At 43.3% G+C, this 16,521-nt stretch overlaps 2 protein-coding genes across 3 annotated transcripts in view; one reads left to right on the forward strand and one right to left on the reverse strand.

The window, feature by feature from the left end:
* Positions 1 to 14,484, reverse strand: part of B4GALT4 (beta-1,4-galactosyltransferase 4) — a 35,753-nt gene extending 21,269 nt beyond the window's left edge. Inside the window, exon 1 of one of the 2 annotated variants that reach the window (XM_049877129.1) lies at positions 14,367 to 14,484. The gene's annotated coding sequence lies outside the window, so the exon portion shown is untranslated. Of the gene's footprint in view, positions 1 to 13,966; positions 14,210 to 14,366 lie in introns of those variants that run through there. The other variant, XM_049877138.1, reaches the window with a different exon arrangement.
* On the forward strand, positions 7,080 to 13,334 carry LOC126057511 (protein Red-like). The gene is made up of 2 exons (XM_049852888.1): positions 7,080 to 7,107; positions 12,178 to 13,334. Exons 1-2 carry the CDS (start codon positions 7,080 to 7,082, stop codon positions 13,164 to 13,166), a joined length of 1,017 nt encoding a protein of 338 aa, XP_049708845.1. The 3' UTR covers positions 13,167 to 13,334.
* Positions 14,485 to 16,521: the final 2,037 nt, after the last annotated feature.

The raw sequence follows: 16,521 nt of genomic DNA on the forward strand, positions 1-16,521 counted from the left end.
GTAATCTTTATGAGAGCGGATCAGGTCTTTTCTCCTGTGGTACGGGCTGGTGGGTTCTAACCTCCGATCTTTCGGTTTGCAGCCCAGGGCTCCTTTCAGCCTAAAAATAGTCTGTCGTGATCCTCTCCCTCAGTTGCCCCTTCCTGGCACAGCTTTCAGGAAATCTAGTTACAGGAGTGTATTTTGACCCAAAAAGAAAATAAGAAAAAAGACAAAAGCGCTTCTCTGTAAGAGATAGAAAAACAGTGACTGAAAAGCCAAGGATTTTCAGTTATAAATGCTATATTCACAGTAGGGTACTGGCACAGGGCACATCCCCACAGTGGGGGCACCAGGTGACTCAAGAGAACCCCAACACACAAGGTCAATAATCTGTAAGAATAACCAAACCGAAAAACCAAACCCACCACCGTTGAGTCGATTCCAACTCATGGCAACCCTCTAGGACAGAGTAGAACTGCCCCACAGGGTTTCCAAGGAGCAGCTGGTGGATTTGAACTGCTGACCTTTTCTCTTAACTGCTGTACCACCAGGGTTCCTTAGAGAGCAGAGAGCTGGGAAAAATCATAAACTAATATGACTGAACTGTAGCCCATGGAGTATATCCCAAGATAAGAAATTTATTCTAAAAGCAAGGAACCATTATTAATAATTACAGAATAATTAGCCCTTCATTACTAACCTTTCTTGTTGAGACTGTCCGATCCAATTAAAAAATAATCACTTCCTCCTTTTTCCATGCCTTTATGCCCTCCCCAAAGCTGGCTGTACAGGAAACTAGCATGAAGGAAGCTCGAGGTTGAGGTCTCCTTGGCTCCTTTGAGTAAACAGCCAAGGTGTGAAGGACTTATAACACTGTTCATCTGTCAACAGACATCTCCTGCCTGCGCATTAGTTGCGTGACTGAAGACAAGTCCTCATGTGCTTCCCCAGCTATAAAATGGTAAATAAAGAAAAACTTTCCTGACAAGGTTGATGTAAGAATTTAATGAGGTGAGCCCCCAAAAATCAAAGTTTTATTAAAAAAATAAGAACAAAGTAGGAGGCCTCACACTACCTGATCTCGGAACCTACTCTACAGCCATGGTAGTCAAAACAGCCTGGTACAGGTATAATAACAGACACAGAGACCAATGGAACAGAACTGAGAACCCAGACTTAAACCCATCCACTATGGTCAGCTGATCTTCAACGAAGTCCCAAAGTTTATTGAATGGGGAAGAGAGAGTCTCTTAAACATACGGTGCTAGCAAAACTGGATATCTATAGGGTCGCTATGAGTTGGAATCAACTTGACGGCACTGGGTTTTTGGGTTTTTTTTTTTTTATCTGTAGAAAATGAAATAGGATCCATACCACCACCATAAGCAAAAACTAACCCCAAATGGATAAAAGACCTAAATATAAAACAATAAAGATCAGGGAGAAAAAAATAGGGACAATGCTATGGGTCCCAATATATAGCATAAATAGAATACCAAACATAACTAAATATGTACACACAGACAGAAGAAGATGAACTAGATAAACAGGACCTCCTAAAAATTAAACACTTGTGCTCAATAAAAGACTTCACCAAAAGAGTAAAAAGAGAAGGTAAACCAAACCTGTTGCTGCTGAGTCAGTTTGGACTCATAGCGACCCTACAAGACAGACTGGACCTGCCCCATAAGGTTTCCAAGGAGCAGCTGGTGAATGCAAACGGCCAGCCTTTTGGTTAGCAGCCGAGCTCTTAACCACTGTGCAGCCGGGCACAGAGTGGGAGAAAAAAAATTTAGCTGTGATGTATCTCGCAAGGGTCAAATCTTCAAAATTTATAGAAAACTTCAATACTTGAACAACAACAAAATAAAATAATCCAATGAAAAAATGGGCAAAGGATATGAACAGACACTTCACCAAAGATATTCAGGCTACTAACAAACATACGTAGGAAGAAACTAGAAAGATGCAATCATTAGCAATTTGAGAAATGCAAATCAAAACTACAATGAGATACCATATCACCCCGACATTACTGGCACTAATTAAAAAAACAGAAAATAACAAATGTTGACGAGGTTGTGAGGCAAATAGAACTCTTATACACTGTTGGTGGGAATGTAAAAGTTTATAACCACTATGGAAAACAGTATGGAGCTCCCTCAAAAAGCTAGAAATAGAAATACCATATGATCCAGCAATCCCACTCCTAGGTATATGCCCTAAAGAAATAAGAGCCATGACACAAATAGACATATGCACAACCATTGCATATGTTCATTGCAGCATTATTCACAATAGCGAAAAAGTGACCATCAAGAATCATGACCGTCACGATAACTAAGAGCCCAAGAGACAGAAAGGGCCACATGAACCAGAGACCTACATCATCCTGAGACCAGAAGAACTAGTTGGTGCCCGGCCACAATCGATGACTGCCCTGACAGGGAGCACAACAGAGAACCCCTGAGGGAGCAGGACATCAGTGGGATGCAGACCCCAAATTCTCATAAAAAGACCATACTTAATGGTCTGACTGAGACTAGAGGAATCCCGGCAGTCATGGTCCCCAAACCTTCTGTTGGCCCAGGACAGGAACCATCCCCGAAGACAACTCATCAGACATGAAAGGGACTGGACAGTGGGTAGGAGAGAGATGCTGATGAAGAGTGAGCTAATTATATCAGGCGGACACTTGAGACTGTGTTGGCATGTCCTGTCTGGAGGGGAGATGGGAGGATAGAGAGAGAGGGAAGCTGGCAAAAAGGTCACGAAAGGAGAGACTGGAAGGGCTGACTCATTAGGGGGAGAGCAAGTGGGAGTACGGAGTAAGGTGTATATAAACTTATATGTGACAGTCTGACTTGATTTGTAAACGTTCACTTGAAGCTCAATAAAAGTTAATAAAAAAAAAATGAATTAAAAAAAAAAGAATAATGACCGTGTTTAACGAGAAACTAATTTCCTCTGTAAACTTTCACCTAAAGCACAAAAAAGAATAATGATGAATCCATGAAACATCTCAAAACATGGATGAATTTGGAGGACATTGCTGTTGTTGGGTGCCATAAAGTTGGTTCTGACTCACAGCGACCCCATGTAAAACAGAAGGTAACACAGCCCAGTCCTGCAGCATCATTGTTATGCTTGAGGCCATTGATGCAGCCACTGTGTCAATCCATCTCATTGAGGGTCTTCGTCTTTTTCACTGACCCTCTACTTTACCAAGCATGATGTCCTTGTCCAGAGGGACTGGTCCCTCCTGAGAGCACGTCCAAAGTATGTGAGACAAAGTCTCGCCACCCTCACTTGTAAGGAGCATTCTGGCTGTACTCCTTCCAAGACAAATATGTTCATTCTTCTCACTGTCCATGGTATATTTCAACATTCCTTAGCCACTGCCCAGCTTTTGCATGCATATGAGGCAACTGAAAATACCATGGCTTGGGTCAGGTGCACCTTAGTCCTTAAAGTGACATCTTTGCTTTTAACACTTTGAAGCGGTCTTTTACAGCAAATCTGCCCAATGCAATAAGTCATTTGATTTCTTGACTGCTGCTTCCATGGGCATTAATTGTGGACCCAAGTAAAATGAAACCCTTAACAACTTCAATCTTTTTTCCGTTTATCATGATGTTGCTTATTGGTCCAGTTGTAAGGATTTTTGTTTTCTTTATGCTGAGGTGTAATCCATACTGAAGACTGTAGTCTTTGATCTTCACCAGCAAATGAAATCTTCAAGTCTTCTTCACTTTCAGCAAGCAAGGTTGTGTCATCTGCATAACGCAGGCTGTTAGTAAGTCTTCCTCCGATCCTGATGCCCGGTTCTTCTTCATATAGTCCAGCTTCTTGGATTATTTGCTCAGCATACAGACTGAATAGGTATGGTGAAAGGATACAACCCTGAAGCAGGCCTTTCCTGACTTTAAACCACCCAGTATCACCTTGTCTGTCTGAATGACTGCCTCTTGATCTATGTACAGGTTCCGCATAAGAACAATTAAGTGTCCTGGAATTCCCATTCTTTGCAATGTTGTCCGTAATTTGTTATGATCCACATAGGCGAATGCCTTTGCATAGTTAATAAAACACAGGTAAACATCTTTCTGGTATTCTCTGCTTTCAGCCAGGATCCATCTGACATCAGCAATGATATCTCTCGTTCCATGTCCTCTTCTGTATCCAGCTTGAATTTCTGGTAGTTCCCTGTCGACGTACTGCTGCAACCACTTTTGAATCATCTTCAGCAAAATTTTACTTGTGTGTGGTATTAATGATATTGTTCAATAACTTCCACATTTGATTGGATCACCTTTCTTTGGAAAAGGCATAAATATGGATCTCTTCCAATGAGTTGGCCAGGTAGCTGTCTTCCAAATTTCTTGGCATAGACAAATGAGCACTTCTAGCACTGCATCTGTTTGTTGAACCATCTCAATTGGTATTCCATCAATTTCTGGAGCCTTGTTTTTCACCAATGACTTCAGTGCCGCTTAGACTTCTTCCTTTAGTACCATTGGTTCTTGATAATATGCTACCTCCTGAAATGATTGAACATCTACCAATTCTTTTTGTTAAAGTGACTCTGTATTCCTTCCATCTCCTTTTGATGCTTCCCGCATCGTTTAGTATTTTCCAACTCGAGGCTTGAATTTTTTCTTCAGTTCTTTCAGCTTGAGAAATGCTGAGCGTGTTCTTCCCTTTTGGTTGTCTAACTCCAGGTCTTTGCACATGTCATTATAATACTTTATCTTCTCAAGCCACCCTTTGAAATCTTCTGTTCAGCTCTCTTCTCTCATCATTTCTTCCATTCACTTTAGCTACTCAACATTCAAGAGCAAGTTTCAGAGTCTCTTCTAACATCCATTTTGGTCTTTTCTTTCTTTCTTGTCTTTTTAATGACCACTTGCTTTCTTCATGTCTGATGTCCTTGATGTCACTCCATAACTCATCCAGCCTTCAGTTATTAGTATTCAGTGCGTCAAATCTATTCTTGAGATGGTCTCTAAATTCAGGTGGGATATTCTCAAGGCCGTACTTTGGCTCTTGTGGACTTGCTCTGATTTTCTTCAGCTTCAACTTGAACTTGCATATGAGCAACTGATGCTCTGTTCTGCAGTCGGCCCCTGGCCTTGTTCTGACTGATATTGAGCCTTTTCATAGTCTTTCTCCACACAGGTAGTCGACTTGATTCTTGTGCATTCCATGCAGCAAGGTCCACATGTACAGTCGCCACTCATGTTGTTGAAAAAAGGTATTTGCAATGAAGAAGTTGGTCTTACAGAACTCTATCATGCAATCTCCGGCATCATTTCTATCACCAAAGCCATATTTTCCAACTACCAATCCTTCTTTGTTTCCAACTTCTGCATTCCAATCGCCAGTAATTATCAATGCATCCTAACTGAACGTTCGATCAGTTTCAGACTGCGAAAAGTGGTAAAAATCTTCCAATTTCCTCATCTTTGGCCTTAGCAGTTGGTGCATAAATTTGAATAATAGTGGTATTAATTGGTCTTCCTTGTAGCCATATGGATATTATCCTATCACTGACAGCACTGTACGTCAGAACAGATCTTGAAATGTTCTTTTTGATGATGAATACAACACCATTCCTCAATTCGTCATTTCCAGCATAGCAGACATATGACTACCTAATTAAAAATGGCCAATAACAGTCCGTTTCAGCTTACTAATGCCTAGGATATAGATGTTTATGCATTTCATTTCATTATTGATGATTTCCAATTTTCCTAGATTCATACTTCATACATTCCGCATTCTGATTACTAATGGATGTTCGCAGCTGTTTCTTCTCATTTTGAGTCATGCCACATCAGCAGATAAAGGTCCCAAAAGCTTGGCTCCATCCACATCATTAAGGTCGACTCTACTTTCAGGAGGCAGCTCTTCCCCAGTCGTCTTTTGAGTGCCTTCCAACCTGAATGGCTCATCTTCCAACACTACATCAGACAATGTTTTGTTGCTATTCATAAGTTTTTCACTGGCTAATTTTTTTCAGTAGACCTCCAGGTCCTCTTCCTAGTCTGTCTTAGTCTGGAAGCTCAGCTGAAACCTGTCCACCATGGGTGACCATGAATACCAGTGGCACAGCTTCCAGCATCACAGCAACATGCAGGCCACACGGTATGACAAATTGACAGATGCGTGGGGGATGAAGGACATTATGGTGAGTAAAGTAAGTCAACTGCTAAAGGACAAATATTGTGTGAACCTGCTATTATAAAGTAACAACAAAAGGTTTACAAACAGAAAAAAAAATTATTTGATGTTTACCAAGGATGGCACGAGGAAGAAGGGACAATTTTAGATAATACCAAAAACCAAATCCACTGCTATCAAGATGACTCCAACTCATAGCAACCCTATAAGACAGGGCAGAACTGCCCCATAGCGTTTCCAAGGAGCAGCTGGTGGATTCGAACTGCCGAGCTTTTGGTTAGCAGACATGTATTAATACTGGTGAAGGGAAAGGCAATACACAATATGGGAGAAGTCAGCACAATAAGACCAAGGCAAGAGAGGACACTGAGGGGAACGCAGGAATAAAGGACAAATACAGTAACTACTATAGCGCAGGCAATCTGGTAACAACAGAATTAACAAAAATAATTTATGAATGGATGCATAGAGAGATAGATATGCCAAGAGGTGAGGGAGGGTGCTAAGGGAGCACACCTAATGGCAGATACTGGTTTGGTGGTGGAAATTTCTAAATTCATGACTGTAGGTGTTCCTCATATATTAATATAGACAATAGAGCACACGAGGAGCACAGTCAGGGAAACTTCTTAGATGTAACTAAATACCTCGCGGCATGAAGTCCGAAGGCTTGAAAGCAAAGGCCCATAGACTCAGGGGTCATCTATGTCCACAGGTACAACAAAGTTCCTAAAGACAACGTTCCACATCTTACTTTGGTGAGTAGCGTCTGGGGCCTTAAAAGCTTGTGAGCAGCCATCTAAGATACAACGATTGGTCTCTTCCAGTTCAGAGCAAAAGAGTGAAAAAAAAAAGAGGGACTCAAGGGAATAAGTAGTCCAAAGTACTAATGGACCACACGAACAACAGCCGACATGACCCCGAGAAAAGAAGAACTAGATGGTGCCCAGCTACCCTTACCGATTACTCTGATCAGGATTACAACAGACGGTCCCAGATAGAGCAGGAGAAAAATGTAGAACAAAAGATCAAATTCACAAAAAAGACCAAACTTACTGGTCTGACAAAGAATGGAGGAATCCCCGAGACTATGGACCTAAGACCCCTTCTGACCTGGAACTGAAGGCGTTCCCAGAGATCACCTTCCAGCCAAACAATACACAAGCCCATAAAACAAACAGTGCTTGACAGGAACGTGCTCCTTAGAGCAACCAATTATAAGAAACCAAAGGGGCAATACTTGCCCAAAAGCAAAGATGGGAAGGCAGGAAGGGGTAGGTAATCAGGACAAAAGCAAACACGAGCCCAGGGCAGAAATGGCAAGAGTGCTGACACTTTGTGTTTAATGACATCAAAGCCATGAAACACTTTATGTACAAACTATTGAATTGAGGCTCTAATGTGCTCTGTAAATGTTCACCTGATGTACAATAAAAAAAAAAAAAAGATACTATTAGTCACACAGGCTGGGGATATAAAATAGCTGGAGAGGAAGTTTTGTTTCCCTAACTATAGTACAAGTGGGGCATGCATAAAACAATGTTACAGTCCTACAGGCGGAGACCCGCAGAAGGTAGCCCCTCCTTTTTAAGTCCCTCACTGACAGCATGAAAGAGTCATCACCTCCACCCGGACAGCCTTCTCAAGGGAGGGGAGGCGGGACACTCAAAAATGGATCCACATTTGTTCTGGTTTGCTGTCTGCTTCTTCTAAGTAATAAAAGCTATCTTCCATATGAAAAAAAAAAAAGAGAGAGAGAATTTAATGAGGTCATGGACCCAAACACACCTGGTACATTTCCAGTATGTACTGATTCTAGCTGCCAACGTGATTCATGTTCAAGTTGTTGCCAGAATGTTAATCAAGGTAACGTTATATCTGGAATTATGTACTGAAATACAGGTGACATTTCTTATCTATTTCTCTGTAATTTCCTATTTTTATCTCAGTGAATATATATCACTTTTATATTCAGAAAAATAAAATTTTTTTTTAAACAAAAACTGTTTAGGGCGGGTGACTCCTGGCTGGTGTTTGGAAGAATGCCACTGGATTGAACTTACTTTTAAAAACATTTAAAGAATTAAGAGACCCTGAACTCTCAGAACAGTCCCAGAGATATTCTTTTTCAACCAAGGCTATCTTGATACAACAGGAAATGGTGAAAATAGATAACAAAGTCAGACAATGTGACAAAAGTTATTTTAAGGCAAGATTCACCACCCTATTACTTTCTGTAAGTCTGCTCTAGAGTTAGTTTAAAATGATCATGTTTTTCTAATTTTGTTTTTCCTACTAACAACCAATCCTTTCTGAGTACCTGTTAGGCACCAAAATTAATGGGCAAAAAGTTGGGGATAAAGGGAATTTGCATAGTCTCAAAGTGTCTCCCCTAAGATAACTATTAACTACAAAGGGAAAGGCAGTAACTTTATAATGGAAAAACCTTAACCAGGTGATCAAGGTTAATATTGCCAGTGATAAAGACTTACTGACTTCATGAACCCTGTGATGATACACCAAGGGAAAACATCACTTCTGTGGTATTGGTGCCAAGATGTATAACTCACGAGTATGAGAAAGATATCAGACAAATTCATTCTACAAAGTGACTAATCAGTACCCTTCAAAAGGGTCAAGATCATGAAAGACAAGAAAAAACTGAGGAAATATTTCAGACTGAAGGAGACTAATGATAAGTAAAAACTAAATGCAATGTAAGGTACCGGATAGAACTCAGGAGCACAAAAAAAGAAATCTGAGTAGGAAAAATGATGAAATTCAAATATGGTCTGTAATTTACTTAACAGTACTGATAACTGTGCCATGGTTACGTACGGAGTTAATATTAGGGGAAGCTGGGTGAACTCTGTATCATCCTTGCAATTTTTCTATAAGTCTAAAATTAGTTAAAAATAAAAAGTTAAGAAAAAATAAAGTTGGGGACTGAGTATAACCCAAATCAACATATGGCAGTAAAATTAACTTAATTCTCAAAGAGAATCACTGTTTTTTTTTGTATTCCTAGTGTCTCAAGCCAACCTGACACATGGCAGGTACTCAACTTGGTAAATAATGAGTGACTTTCTAGGATACACTAGTTGGAACATCTAAGGGCACACCATAATCCCCAACTACTACTGAAAGAGATGAAACCAGTGCTAAGACTTATTGACCTCGTGAACCCTGTGATATGACACACCAAAGGCAAAACATCACTTCTGTGGTATTGGTGCCAAAGATACATAACTCACCAGCATAAGAAAACATCAGACAAATCGTTCCATGAAATAACTAACTGGTACTGTTCAAAAGGGTCAAGAGCATGAAAGGCAAGGAAAAACTGAAGAAGTGTTTCAGACTGGAGAAAACGAAGGATAAATGAAAACTAAATGCAAAGTAGGGTCTTAGAAAGAGAGAGAGAAAAAATAAAGATTAAAGGAGAACGAGAAAAATAAGTTTAAAATTCCTCCTTGGAAGGATTTTAAAAATGGAAAAGGAGTACAGTAGAGAAGGGTGGTTCCATCTCCTCCCTCCGTTCACCCCAATGCTAACTCCATTCTGCTGACCACACCACTACCTTTCTAAGGGTTGTGGACCCCACTCTAACCAATGGCAGTTTTTCTTGGTCATGTCCATCACCTTCTGCTCCTCTGCCATTGAGAAGCAATAGTGCTTCTGCCATCAAAACTGGTCCTTGATTTCTTGACTGTCCCTTCCTCCATGAACCCACAAAGCACCACTCTGTGAACTACTGATGCACCCTGGAGCAGAGTGTACCTGCTCTGGGCAAAGAGCTGCAGGAATGGACACTTGAAGCCTGACAGTCCTGCAACACCCATTTTAAACCAAGAGCTATTGAGAAATGTAAAGTAAATGTAACTGGCGAATGCGTGGAATTGTTTTACGTCAATATATGTTATGCACTATAATAAAGATTCACAAGAATTTCTGATGGGAGATTTTAATAAAGATTCAATGTGTACTTATGTGTCATGTTCAGTGGGGCCCAGGGGGAGCTCACTTTCTGTAGTCATTAGGGGCCCATCAATGAGAAGGTTTGAGAAGCTCCCTGGTAATGGAGAAAACAAGGGCTCTGAGTTCAAAATTCTTGTCACCAGATGCATAAATGGCTTTGGGCAAGTGACTTAAATTCCTGATTCCATTTTTCCATTTATTTAAAATGGATTTCTTCAAGTGTGGTTCCAAGACTGCCTATATCAAATAAAAAAAGGGAGTTTGTTGAAGTTAAAGAATCCCCGGCCTCATACCAGAGCTAATGGGTCAAAACAGCTGGGCCTGGGACACAGGAGAATGAATTTTTAACAAGCTTCCCAGGTGATTCTTATACACATGAAAGTTTGAGAACCACTGAAATAAGAGCATGGGCCTGGAATATAAAAGACTCTACAGAAATGTTCATTTTCCTTCCAGTGAGGAAAGGCAGCAAGAAGATATCTAAAAATAGAATTTGCAAAATGCAATTGACTCCATCATTTAGAAATTTATTCGAAGGAAATAATCAGAGAGCTGGACCACAACATTCCACTCAACATGACTAAAATCACCAAGAATTACAGAAAACCCAAATGTTAACAGACAGGGAACTAGGTTAGTTACGTCCATATGATGGAACATATGCTGTCATAAAAAATGGTGTTTAAAAATTTTTTAACTACACGGGGAAGTGCTCATGATAGCTAAGCGAAAAAACCAGAATATAAACGGACACAACTATGCTATGCGTTATGTGTGTATGTTTTATACATAAAATGCCAGAAGGAATCACTGGGACTCATCTCTTGATCACAAAATTAGGCACATTTTTGTTCCTTCTGCATCTTCCAATTTTTCTAAAATGGCATTTTTATGATCATAGACTATATTGGGTTTTTTTTTTTCCTGACAAAATGACTACCTAGTTTTCCTTTAAAATGTATTAAAATTTAAAGATGACATCACAGATGGGAATTACAACTTTTAGTTACATAGGATTGGTGATGATTCCTTTAGACGACCCTTAAAGAAAACTGTTTCAAATAGACCCCAGCAAGCCAAAATCTCAAAGAAAACCCTCAAGAGACTTATCAGTAATTTTTAATGTCAGAGAACCCCGTGACTTCTGTTTAAAATTCCTATCCCTAGGCTTCCCCCCCCCCCCACCCCGAGATTCTGATTTTCAAAAGTCTGAGATGGGGCAGGGGAACCCGTATTTTAAAACAGGAACTCAGGTAATTCTGAGACACATGCAACCAGATTTGCCAACAACTGATCATTGATGGTTTAAATAAAGATGAGACCACCACTACTGACTGGCTTTGAATCTTTCACCCAGAATAAAAGAGCTTCAAAGTCATGGTTAGTTCTCAAATCATTTGCACCCACTCTTGAAAAAGCACTTAGTATTAGCTCAGCTTAAAGTAGATGCTAAATACTTGATATACCAAGTGGCATAAAAAATATAACCTCAGAGCTACTGTAACCCCCTCCCCCACCACCACACCCCCCCCGCAAGATTATGTAACCGAACAGTTCAGTGCAATTACTGCTTATCTTTAACAGCTGTTTAATCTGATCAAACCTATGGACCAGCTCAGAAACACACAGGTAGGTACGCATAAACGTCGTGCAAGTTCATGAGGTTTATAAAACCCGTAGCCTTCAAGAAGACTCCGACTCATAAGGACCCTGCGGGACAGAGCAGAGCTGCCCCCATAGGGTTTCCAAGGAGTGGCTGGTGGATTCCAACTGCTGACCTTTCCGTTAGTAGCTAAGCTCTTAATCACTGCACTACCAGGGCTCCGTGGGACTTCCGGTCCCCATAAAAGCCAACCCTCCTCTAGAAGACAAAATCCCAGGAAGATAAACTATCCCTGAATCAAGCATCATGTCCTTCCCCTATAGAGACATTCCAGTACTCCCCAAGCAGGTGCCTAAACGAAACCGTCCAAGCCCCCTTTTTAAACCCAATTTCTCAACCTAGTCCCTGACTCCCATCCCATCCCAATCTAGGTTTCCCTACCTTTCTTGCATTCTCAAAATCTTCTTTTGTGGTGGATCTGGATGATGAGTATGCTGACACGGACATTCCCACCACCCTTATCCGCAGCAAGGCTGATTGCCCCACTATGGAGGCCCAGACTACACTGACCACAAATGACATTGTCATCAGTAAGCTCACCCAAATCCTTTCCTACCTGAGGCAGGGTACCCGCAACAAGAAGCTCAAGAAGAAGGACAAAGGGAAACTGGAAGAGAAAAAACCTCCTGAAGCTGATATGAACATTTTTGAAGATGTTGGAGATTACGTGCCCTCTACGACCAAGACACCTCGGGACAAGGAGCGGGAGAGATACCGGGAACGGGAGCGTGATCGAGAGCGAGACAGAGACCGTGACCGAGAGCGGGAGCGAGAACGAGATAGGGAGCGGGAGCGGGACCGAGAGAGAGAGGAGGAGAAGAAGAGGCACAGTTACTTTGAAAAGCCCAAAGTTGACGATGAGCCCATGGATGTCGACAAAGGACCTGGGTCTGCTAAAGAGTTGATCAAATCCATTAATGAGAAATTTGCTGGGTCTGCTGGTTGGGAAGGCACTGAATCGCTGAAGAAGCCAGAGGACAAAAAGCAGCTGGGAGATTTCTTTGGCATGTCCAACAGTTACGCAGAATGCTACCCAGCCACGATGGATGACATGGCTGTGGACAGTGATGAGGAGGTGGATTATAGCAAAATGGACCAGGGTAACAAGAAGGGCCCCTTAGGCCGCTGGGACTTTGATACCCAGGAGGAATACAGCGAGTATATGAACAACAAGGAGGCTTTGCCCAAGGCTGCATTCCAGTATGGCATCAAGATGTCTGAAGGGCGGAAAACCAGGCGCTTCAAAGAAACCAATGACAAGGCAGAGCTTGATCGCCAGTGGAAGAAGATTAGTGCAATCATTGAGAAGAGGAAGAAGATGGAAGCTGATGGGGTTGAGGTCAAAAGACCAAAATACTAACCTCCAGTTACAACTCCAGGAAGAATCACCACAAGGATGTATTCCCCACTGCTTTCTTCCTGCAATTCCCAGAAAGGCTGCAGGGTGTTTTGTTTTGTTTTGAATGTGTATAAAATTTTTTGTATGATCATTTAGTTTGATTAAAATTGGCTCACCTGCTGTCTTAAACTTCTCAAAAAAAAAAAAAAAAAAACTATCTTCAACCCTCAGATTACCATCTTTTCTCCTCTTTCTTTTCATCACCAAACCGCCCAAGGGGTCTACCTGTGCCCTTTGCCGCCTCCGCTCTAGAAGGCTTTGCCACTGGTCGGCCCGCCCACCCTCTGTTGGTAATTGTTGTCCTAAGGCAATCAATTCCAAGGCCTGCGTCTCAATCCCAATCCTCCTGGGCTTTTCTAATTTTTTCGAACCAAGAGTTAAAAAGCTCTTATCTAATGGAACACAGAACATCAGCAGAGACCGACCAACAGACACTGGGTCAAGGAGAGCCCGGCCAAGGGCAGGAGTCCCTGAAGTACTTTCAAAATCCAGGTGTGTAACCCTCTGAGCGGGTAGGGGGAGGGTGCCCTGTGGCGCAGTGGTTAAAGGCTCCGGCTGCTCAGCGAAAGGTCAGAGGTTCGAAACCACCAGCCGGCAGTTAGCTTCCCTAAAGATTCCAGCCTTGGAAGCACTACGGGGCAGTTCTGCTCTGTCCTATAGGGTCCCTCTAAGGTGGAATCCACTCGAAGGCAGTGGGTTTGGTTTTGGTTAGCCCCTTGGGGGAAGCTCAGAATTCGGATCCTCGCAGGCCCCCAGCTCACCAGTTTCCAGGTGGAAACCCTAGGGAAAGCAGGGTCCTTGGAGGAAGGGGCTTTTTCATACTGCTGCGCCCGGCTGGGGGCACCCCATAACCCTAACACGGGACCTCCAGGGGCCTCTGGATCTTTCCCCACATGGCAGCATCTCGCCGGCCCGCGCTGGGACGCCCGCGCCTAAGCCTCGTCCCAGACGCGGCCTCCGCAGGCCCCCTGCCCGGCCCCTCGGCTCCGGCCGCGGAAGGCGTCCCCCCGACACTCGGCCGCGCCGGCCCCAGGCCCGCCCAGCCCACGGCCGGGACCGGCCCCTTTCCGCGGCCCGCGAAACCCCAGCCGGCGCGGCCGTTCTCCGCTCGGGGCTGCGCGCCCGGGGGCCGGCGGAGCGCAGGTCCGCGCGCGCACTTACCCGGCTGCGGCCCAGGAAAGGGGAGGTGGCGACAAGCGACCGTGGGGACCGCCCGCAGCCCGGGAGGCGGCCCCGGAGTGTGCGCTCCGCCTCCTGCCCGGCCCGCGCTCCGCGGCCGCCGGGTTTCCCCCCGGGGCGGGCCGCCGGCCTGACGCTCCACCCCCGGCCAGAAGTCCCCACCCAGGGATGGAAGGAGCAGTGGAACGGAAAAGAGGGGTGTGCAGCCGGCCTTTGGAGGATCTTAAAGCCTTGTGCCAGTACTGCACTGCGCTAGGGGCTGGGCCCTTCCCAAACTCCTCCCCTGTCTGGTAAAAAGACCAGACTTAATAGTCTAACTGAGACTAGTGGGACATCGGAGGTCATGCTTCCGGGACCCTCTGTTAGCCCAAGACTGGAACCATTCCCGAAGCCAACTCTTCAGACAGGGACTGGATTGGACTCTGAGACAGAAAACGATACTGGTGAGGCCTGAGCTTCTTAGCTCAAGTAGACGCATGAGACTACGTGGGCAGCTTCTGTCTGAAGGCGAGATGCAAAGGCAGAGGGGCACAGGAGCTGGTTGAAGGGTCACTGGGAATACAGGGTGGAGAGGAGGAGTGTGTCTCGTTAGGGGGAGAGCAGCTAGGAGTACATAGCAAGGTGTGTATATGTTTTTGTATGAAAGCCTGACTTGATTTGTAAGTTTCACTTAAGGCACAATAAATAAATTTTTTAAAAAATTCCATCCCCGTGGGTGCTCACAAAGAACTGGGAAGAGAATACGAAGCTTCCCATTTTACAGAGTAGGAACTGAGACTTCAGAGGTTAATAAACTTGTCTTACATCACCCAGATTTCAGCTTTCTCAACGGCATCATGTACTGAATTACCTGGCTTTTCCATTTCAGACTGTGTTCTTGTTAGGTGCCATGGAGTCTGTTCCAACTCATAGCGACCCTATGTACAACAGAAAGAAACACTGCCCGGTCCTGTGCCATCCTCACAATCGTTGTTATGCTTGAGCCCATTGTCACAGCCAGTGTGTCAGTCCACCTCCACCTCGTTGAGGGTCTTCCTCTTCTTCTCTGACCCTCTAGTTTACCAAGCATGATGTCCTTCTCCAGGGATTGCTCCCTCCTGATAACATGTCCAAAGTACATGAGACAAGTCTCACCATCCTCACTGCTAAGAAAATATTAAATGAATAAATTGTGAAAAATCTTAATTTCTTCAAATATATTATTACAGAAAGCCGAGACAGATTCATATTTATACTAATGATTTGAATGAAAACTTACGGTATGTTCTGCTTGAGCAGGCCGCAGAGCAGGCTAGATTCTCCAGGGCCCTGCCCCATTGGCTCACTGGAACATAAAGGGAATTCCCCAAGAACCACAGCATTCACCCCCTGCTGAAAACAGAGAAACAAGGGGAAGAGCCAGTGCTGGGATCATGGAGCTCTAAGCAGGAGATCTGGGGCTGTGCTGAGGGCAGGTGGAAGGTTCATGGTGGTACTGTGATCTGGGGGCAGAAGCGAGAAGGTCTGAATCTGAGCCATGGTTCCAAGTCTCCTGTGCTCTGGACAAAGCAATGAAAGGCATCCTCAATTTAGTCCCACAAGGTTCAAACAAGTATAAGTTCACAATTAAAAAAAAAAAAAAATTCACAAAACACAGGAGGCCACACATCAGTGTCCACAGAACTAATACTCAACAGTTTTAGACACCGCCCTCCCCCAAAGGACATCAGTATTGGAAATATCTGATACAGAATACAGAAAAGCTGGATATGAAATTTTTTTTAATGAAAAAAAAAGATGTCTCCAGAGATTTCTTATTAATTACAAAGGGCAAACTGTACCTTTTCACTGGAGAGAGCTGGCAGGTAGTGCCTCGGTTAATTTCACCAGTGATACAAATTGACATCACACTTGAGGTGAAGCTTGGAGAACCTAACATCACCTTTATCGTATTCCCACTAAAATTTCATAATTCAAATTTAAACATGAGGAAACAGTCAGACAAGTTCAAATTAAGGAACATTCCACAAAACAACTGGCCTGTACACTTCAAAAATGTCAATGTCAAGAAAGACAAAGGAAGATGAGGAATTGTTTCAGATTAAAGAGACTTGACATCTAAATTCAATGTGTGTTCCTAGGCTGTATTGAGACAATA

This window comes from Elephas maximus, chromosome 1, assembly GCF_024166365.1.
Source record: "Elephas maximus indicus isolate mEleMax1 chromosome 1, mEleMax1 primary haplotype, whole genome shotgun sequence".
Classification (NCBI taxonomy): Eukaryota; Metazoa; Chordata; class Mammalia; order Proboscidea; family Elephantidae; genus Elephas; species Elephas maximus.